This window comes from Etheostoma cragini, chromosome 4 (genome assembly GCF_013103735.1).
Source record: "Etheostoma cragini isolate CJK2018 chromosome 4, CSU_Ecrag_1.0, whole genome shotgun sequence".
Lineage (NCBI taxonomy): Eukaryota > Metazoa > Chordata > Actinopteri > Perciformes > Percidae > Etheostoma > Etheostoma cragini.
In genome coordinates this window covers 10,501,286-10,509,544 of record NC_048410.1, presented here as the reverse complement: position 1 = coordinate 10,509,544, position 8,259 = coordinate 10,501,286, and the positions used below count along the sequence as shown (strand labels likewise).

The 8,259-nt window shown below is 41.2% G+C and overlaps 1 protein-coding gene across 1 annotated transcript; it reads left to right on the top strand.

Annotated features, from left to right (window-relative positions):
* The first annotated feature begins 628 nt into the window (after positions 1–628).
* Positions 629–6,878, top strand: ddx19 (DEAD/H (Asp-Glu-Ala-Asp/His) box polypeptide 19 (DBP5 homolog, yeast)). Its single transcript, XM_034870268.1, has 12 exons — positions 629–856; positions 1,321–1,360; positions 1,456–1,545; positions 1,681–1,816; positions 2,119–2,211; positions 2,454–2,556; positions 2,750–2,864; positions 3,026–3,203; positions 3,473–3,710; positions 4,814–4,976; positions 5,454–5,645; positions 6,515–6,878. Exons 1-12 carry the CDS (start codon positions 800–802, stop codon positions 6,574–6,576), a joined length of 1,467 nt encoding a protein of 488 aa, XP_034726159.1. The 5' UTR covers positions 629–799; the 3' UTR covers positions 6,577–6,878.
* The last annotated feature ends 1,381 nt before the right edge of the window (positions 6,879–8,259 follow it).

Here is an 8,259-nt window from a genome sequence, read left to right as displayed (position 1 = left end):
TTTACATGGTTTATTGTGAAAAACACAAAGAAAAAGAATTTGTTGCCATATGGCAACAACATGCAATAGAGGGTTAAAGGGTCAACCCCTGCTGGAATCCACCCATTTATGCTTGTTAGGGGATAGGTCCCTCATGGCCCCAGACTTTGCTAAATCGGAAGCTAGACTGATGTTACCAGGTTTTATTGTAGCTGCCAGACTCATGTTGCACGACTAGAAGAGTCCAAATAGACCAGACATTAGGGACTGGCTTAAACTAATAACAGAGGTAGAATTTGATTACAGTCAACTTTATTTACGAAAATGTATTGTGTAAGCACGATTACTACATTTTGTAAAATACAAAAGACCTGCATCATCTTTGTTGTCTGTGATGTGTGTGTGCGTGTGTGTGTGTGTGTGTGTGTGTGCGTGCGTGATTGCGTGTGGGTGCAGAACGTTTGGTGCCATCTACAGGCTTGGTAGAGAAGTGTCTCTTGAAATTGTGCCTTTAATTCACTTTAACTTCGCAAAAACATTCAAAAAAAACGTTTCATTTAATTTTAAGTTATCTGTTTAAATGTGTAAATTTGGAAAGAGTCAATAATTGTATGTTGTTTTTTGTGAGTCGGCTGGGAACTTTCATTGGGAGACGCTTGCATTTTACCCGGACATGTAAGCGGTTGCACAGGTGCCTAGACTCAGTTTCGGCACGCCATTGTGGAAAATAGTTACTTTCACATTGCCGACTCCTCACTGTGAGCTTGCTTTCCCAGTTGAGTTATCCCGAGCATAATAACTGAATAAGAACTGTTCCACAATGGCTACGGACTCCTGGGCACAGGCAGTGGACGAGCAAGAAGCCGCGGGGGTATCGGTAACGTTAAACCTTAATTCTTCGTTACGCAACATGAGCTAATGTGTTGTTAGCATGTTTAGGGGATGCTTTGGCCTGTTGGGACAAACGAAACTTGGCTAATCAGACTCATTTCTTACAGAAACTGTCCAACAACTGCGCTGCCAGTGAATAAATTTACTCCTGTGACAGTTTGTCTCAGTAACGTTCACATAAACTTATAAACGAAGCTACCGGGTGGCTTCGTTTTTTTTTGAAAGCTTAGTTAACTAACGTTAGCTCCAACTGAGATGCTGCGTGCTCAATGAATTACTAGCTTTAGCAATTAGCTGGCTAGCAAGCAAATGATGCAAGAGGCTTTAAAACAGCTATACCCCTTTCCCCCCAGTTTGTGCCTATCATGTATCAACCTGTCCTGGCTTATATCACGGCAAGCATTTTTATTTTAAACAGTTCTGTAATCTTGCTTATGTGCCTCCTTACAGATCGGTAGCCTCCAAATAAAAGACAAACCGGAGGAAAATGGTAAGTGCGTGTGTGCAACATTAAGCGTAAGAAAACCAGTAATCTCAAATGTTTTGCATGTACTGTGTATGTGAGTATCATTTTGACTATTGTAGGCACGGCTGCAAATACAACAGACTCCAGCAGTGCAGCTGCAAAGTCAGAAGTTGAGGGAGAAAACAAGGGTACAGAAGAAGATGACAACGGTGGGACGTTTAATTATTTACATTTACAAAATATTCATCCTCTGCTGTCTGAAATTCTTGATTGATCTTGATTGAGATGCTTGATTGTCTCTTGAGTTGTAGTAACAGTCATTGCAACATAATTTGATTTTCCAGAGGACAAAGCTGCGCAGTCATTGTTGAACAAGCTGATACGGAATAATCTTGTCAATAACACGAATCAAGTGGAAGTTCTTCAGAAGGATCCCAACTCTCCACTATACTCTGTCAAGTCTTTTGAGGAGTTGCGACTGTAAGTGAATCTTCTATTCGTCCATTCATCTTTATTTTTGCACTACAATATTTTAGAGCACCACTAGATATTACTATTCAGTTATGATGCGTTGCAACTGTTCCCACCAAGACCCATACATGAACCATACCTGCTCCAGCAGGGTTCTTTCTGTTGCCCATTTATTGGTAGAGCTTTTAACTTGTGTGCACATCCAAACTGAAGTACAGTATATCAAAGCGGGGAAATGTTTTGAAAAACATCTGTTTTGTCTTCAGACTTTGCCGAAGATGTGACATTTGACTATTCTCTCCTGTGTGCAGCAAACCACAGCTGCTTCAGGGTGTCTACGGCATGGGTTTCAACCGACCATCCAAAATCCAGGAGACTGCCTTACCTATGATGCTGGCCGAACCGTAAGTATAATTTGCACTGTACGTAAACGTTGCAGAGTCCTCCTGCAAGGCATTATGTCTCTTAGGGCTTACTGAAATCTCTCTCCCTGCAGTATCACTTTGAAATTAACTTAATCAAACCTCTTTTAATTAACTTTTAACATTTTCAATTAAATTAATAACCCCTTGCACCAGGTACTAAGAAGTAGAACCAATAACTATTTATCAGCTTTTCCTGTGATCTAATTCTTTGTTTCTTCTAGTCCACAGAATCTGATTGCCCAGTCGCAGTCGGGAACAGGGAAAACGGCTGCCTTTGTCCTGGCCATGCTCAGTCATGTAGATCCCAACAACAGATTTCCCCAGGTTAGTTTTCACCTCCCTCCATGTTGTAGAAAATCTATAATTAAAATTTCAAGTTTCAAAAATTCAAAATTGGTATGTGTTATAAGCTGTTAGGGGTCTGGGAGGGCCTCATCCTGTATCTCAATTATTGTCCTTGATAACTTGAACTACATGTTGAATTAGTTTTTTCACCAATTTAATTTCTCTCCGTCAGTGCCTGTGTGTGTCACCCACCTATGAACTGGCACTTCAGACTGGCAAGGTAATTGAGCAGATGGGCAAACACTATCCTGAGGTCAAACTAGTCTACGCCATCAGAGGAAACAAATGTAAGGCTCTCTACAATGCTACATCTACTATATAGTACATACTATAAATATTTTCAAATAAAAATGTGTCTAGTATTAGAATTGTTCCTTATGATGAAAACCTAAATGCGACTGCCAGATGGCTCTGTGTGTTGAGTGCTTGTTTTTTGTGAATGTTCCAGTGCAGCGAGGCATGAAGCTGCAGGAACAGATAGTTATTGGCACACCTGGTACCATGCTGGACTGGTGTGGGAAATTCAAGTTCATAGACCCCAAGAAGATCAAGGTGTTTGTGCTCGACGAGGCTGATGTCATGATTGCCACACAGGGTCACCAGGACCAGAGCATCCGTATCCAGAGGTCAGAGTAAACGCAGACATTGAGAAAGAAACCTTCTCAGCACAAACTAATAAAAACCTCCAAACGAAAAATCTTTATGAGATCATGCACCGTCACACATAACAAAAGCCTTTGTTCTTGATGAAATCCACATAAATTATCAGTCATTTACCTTGTAAATAGGGTTTTCTAGAGTCCCTTAAATGTAAATCTTCACCTTTTTTTTTTTTTCTTTATTAAAAAAAAAAAAAAAATTAAAATCCTACACATCTCTCTTCTCCGACACACAGGATGTTGCCTAAAAACTGCCAGATGTTGCTGTTCTCAGCCACGTTTGAAGAGACAGTCTGGAACTTTGCCCAGCGTATTGTGCCTGACCCCAACATCATAAAGTTGAAGAGAGAGGAGGAGACGCTGGATACCATCAAACAGTACTACGTGTTGTGCAACAGCAGAGAGGAGAAGTTCCACGCCCTTTGTAACATCTACGGAGCCATCACCATCGCTCAGGCCATGATCTTCTGCCATGTGAGTTCATTTAATTCATATTTGCACAGGCCTACATAGTCTGCATTATAACACTGACTTTGTTTATAAGCACTCAATATTCAGATTTTGACCTTATTCCAAAAAAGACGATATTCCGTCTAAGTTGTTTATATGGATTATGAAACAGAATATTCCACTAATATTGTTGTTTACATATAGCCATGCAAAATACGACTTTTTCAAAATTAACCAGTTGTGGCTGACTTGTTTCATTCCTTCAACCCGCTTCTTGAAAAGGTCGGCATAGCGATGTGTGTGTGCATATCCAAAAACCTGGTGATATCCAAGTCTTTGATAGAGTTTTAATTGAAGTAGCTGTGTGTTTATTGCAGCCTGGCAAATTGTTGGCTGGTTGGTTTGTGTGCAGCAATCTTAGAAACACACAGAGTTAACCATAAGCCTGCGGTAAAAACCCTGATTGTGACGCATATTCTGAATGCACTGTATACATGTCCAAAGAATGCCTCTGAAACCAAAATAATACCGGAATATGCACTTCTTAATCGCTTTAAAAAATAAAATGCAAAATTCAGGAAAAGGCCTTATTTGGAGCATCTAAACAGAATGTGCACATGACCTATAAAATTGATTTATATCATCATATTCTGAATAATATTGGTGTGCATGTAAATATACTTAATGATTCACACTTCTTTTTAATAGAAATAATTACAAATTTTGATTTTGAAACCAGCTTTGTGTCATGGCAGTATGTTTAGACTGTTCATCTTAAAACACTGCCCACACAAAGATGACACAGAGCCAGTTTAAAATTGGCAAAGTATCCCTTTAAATTTCTCTGAGAAGGGACATTAGAATGTCCAGCAAACCTGCTGTACTCCAACCTCTGTCTCCTACTTTTTCTGTGTCGCCTTCATGTGAGAAATAACTTGGCAACGCTATCTGACTTGTTTTTCTTGCTTATTTTAACAACACTTTTAGAACAGGACCTAACTCACACCCTAACTCTTCCTGTAAATCAGCTAGTGTTGCCAAGTTGTGTTTTCATATTTGGTCCTTTGTTACATGAGCACCTAGTTTGCTGGTAAAGTAGTGAGAGCACTCTCCTCTGTGTTATCCAGACAAGGAAGACTGCAGGCTGGCTGGCGGGGGAGCTTTCCAGAGAAGGCCACCAGGTGGCGCTGCTTAGTGGAGAGATGCAGGTGGAGCAGAGGGCTGCTGTCATCGACCGCTTCAGAGATGGCAAGGAGAAGGTCCTGGTCACAACAAACGTTTGTGCTCGAGGTAATGGGCAGAAACATCATGTCGTCATGACTTTCTATTAAGCTACACACACATTGAAAAGGCCATGTATCCCAGATTTGCACTTGACTCAGTTCTCTTAAGTAGGATGGGTAGAGCAGTGAGTGTTTGGATTTAGAATGTGTGAGAAAGGTGTTGATTTTTATGTCTAACTTTGAAACGGCTTCATGGTACCTGGTAAAAACATTGTGACTCTAGCTCCGTCTGTGCCAGTGTCTAGAGGTATGATGGGTGGGACTGCCTGTATGGTAAAATACCATTCATAACAAATAGCTACATGTCACTTTGGCCATTGAAAGGAATAAATAAAGACAAGAAATGGGGAAAAGATTCACATTGAGTTAAAAGTGTAAATCTTTATCGTATGACAATTATAAAACAGAAATATTCCAGTTCTACCCGGGGACATTGCTTTTATTGTAATATTTTAATATTTCTCTCCACTTTTCTTTCATTTAGGTATTGATGTCGAGCAAGTTTCTGTGGTGATCAACTTTGACTTGCCAGTAGACAAGGATGGTAACCCAGACAATGAGACATATCTGCACAGGATTGGCCGCACAGGTCGATTTGGCAAAAGGGGACTGGCCATCAACATGGTGGACAGCAAGATGAGCATGAACATCCTCAACAGGATCCAGGAGCATTTCAGTAAGTCTGCAGCTGCGACACACACTTTGTTGTACACGCAAACTTGGGATCAAGTAGGCATGGGCCAGTTACCGGTTTCAAGGTAGACAAGGTTTGAAAAATGTGTATCTACTGTTTTGAATGTGTGACAACAGTGTTAGCATTTGAACAAAGTGCTGTAAATCCATTGTTGTGCCGGTTGGGTTAAGCCATGGCATAAGTGTGTGGAGATATGAAAACTGTGTTCAAGCAATGAAAAACAAACTAGAGTTTGGCCCACGTGAACTGCTGCTGTGCAGACTGTAGTTAGTTTGCACATTTTACTCCAGTTGTGCCCACTGTCGTTAAGCAATCGAAAAAAACGGGGTTATGGCTACAGAGGTTTGGGTGACTGATTCGCACGTCAGGACCACTATGGTCCTCCACCAGAGTTTCCTCTGGCTACGCCCTGCTCAGGCATAGTTCACCATCTTTCGGATCCTATCGCACGTGCTCATGCTCCACCTCCATGATGGTGTGGGCCAGATGGGCCGGTGGTGCGCCAGCCCCGAAGGACCAGGATCCCACCTCGGCCAGTGCGCGCCATCCCTCACTTTCATTGCGCCACAGGGCGACCCTCTGACTTGCGCGCCCGAAAGCATCCAGTATACAGCCGCAGTTGACCTGTCATAGACGCTTTGGTTTTCAAGACATGTCGGGTGGGTTGCCACCATCGCCGCAGACCCCTGACCCCTTTTGCGTGAGCCGATCCCTGCCTTGGCGACGCGGTTGGGGCGCACTGAGGACAGTCGTGATTTTTGGATTCAGGCCAATTTTGCCTGAGGTCTAAACGAAGCCTTTGTGGTGGAGTGTGAATATGTTTAACAGTTTTTTTTTTCCTCCCTCTGCAGGTAAGAAAATTGAAAAACTAGACACAGATGATCTGGATGAAATAGAGAAAATCGCCAGCTAAAGAGGATGGCGTTTATCGCATGAAGGACGACGGCCGCACTTCCTTCCCCTCTTGGCTCTCCAAGGACTGTACGCTCTGTACAGTGTTTTTATGCTTTCATTTTTTTAGCCGTTGGAGAAAAGCGCAAACCCACAAACGCAGCATATGTTTACACGTGGATGTGTCTCCTCTCAGAAAAGTGTTTTGTAAGTCCCTGGAACATACCCCATTTCACTCTTTGTATACTACTTTGAATAAAGTCTATACGTTTAATGCTGTGTATCGTGCAAAAGCGACTGTTTTACTGAACACACATGGCGTTACACAGTTTTTGGTGTTGGCTGTAGAGTTGGCATTATACAAGCTATTCTGTAAGATTCAGCAAAATAACACTTGTATGGTCCACAAACTTAAAAAAAAGGAACAAAGTATAATTGAATGTAAATGTATTATGTAGACTATTACAGCATTTATTGTGCTCTTTATTGACTACAAAACCTCAGTACAAAGGGTGAAGTTGGGTATGCAGCTCCAAGCAGTAGTCTAATCATAGATTGTTATTGAGATGGTGATGGTTGGGTTTCAAGGGTCTATGCAATCTTATCAACTTTTGGTGGCTATTCTCAAATACTATCAACCTGTATTCACATGTCACAAATTAACCTCAGAAATTAACCTCAAGCTTTAGCATCAGGGTGTGTAGTCAAATACCACAACAGGCTCTAACTCAGTTGTGATCATTTAGATCTTTCTGTTTAGCCAGTAATCAATCTTCAGCCAACCATACATCTCCCATGCATGTCATTTATATCATTTTTAAAACTGATTGCGGCTATCAGGACAAGCCTCGTGCCATTGCTGAGCATTTATCATTCATCTTCTTTCTTCATCTGTATTGTAACACAAAATTGTAATTCAAAATGTGCTCATTAAGGTCTGATTAAGGTGATCAGTTTCCTTTTGTGTCTCACTGTCCCACAATCTTTTCAATCAGGGTCTCAAGTTTGACCTAAGCTCAGCCACATTCTTCACCCAGACTGTGCTGTTAAGGATTGTGAGTAAAAACTAAAAAAACAATGCCTTCCTCAAGTGCATTATATACACATGATTTTGTTTCTAAGACATTGGGCTTGGTATTCTGGCAAACACTTGAAATTCTGATTATATATTGAATTATGAGCATCTTTAGGAGGTGTCAATTATCTTGATCTATGCCAATCAGACTCACTGTGTTGCTCCAACATGGTTGCATGAATAGAAAACATGTACTTGTGTACATATTTTAAAAGATTTAGGTTGAATAACTAGTGTTACTGAATTGAGTTGGTCACTTCTAAGAAGTGCAAAAACCATTCCTCATGAGGTTCAATTTTGACAGACGCGGCACTTTGAATAAGATAAATCAGTTAACCTTGTGGATGACTGCACCAAATCATGGAAACTGATGTCTGGCGCATTTGAAAGATGCGCTGGAACATTAAGGGCAGCGATGGGTTGGTCTGAACCTTGTACAAACCTCACCTGTCTCCCACCGGCATCGAGAAGACTGCTGGTGGAAGTCCGGTTTTAATGGACTGTTTACAGACAACTTAGCCAAATTAGAAGAAAGTGAGTGTACTGAAAATGCTCGAGAATGCTCTGGGAAGACTTTTGGGTGAACAACCAATGTATGCAGTTTTTTTTGGACATTTGGATGTATACATT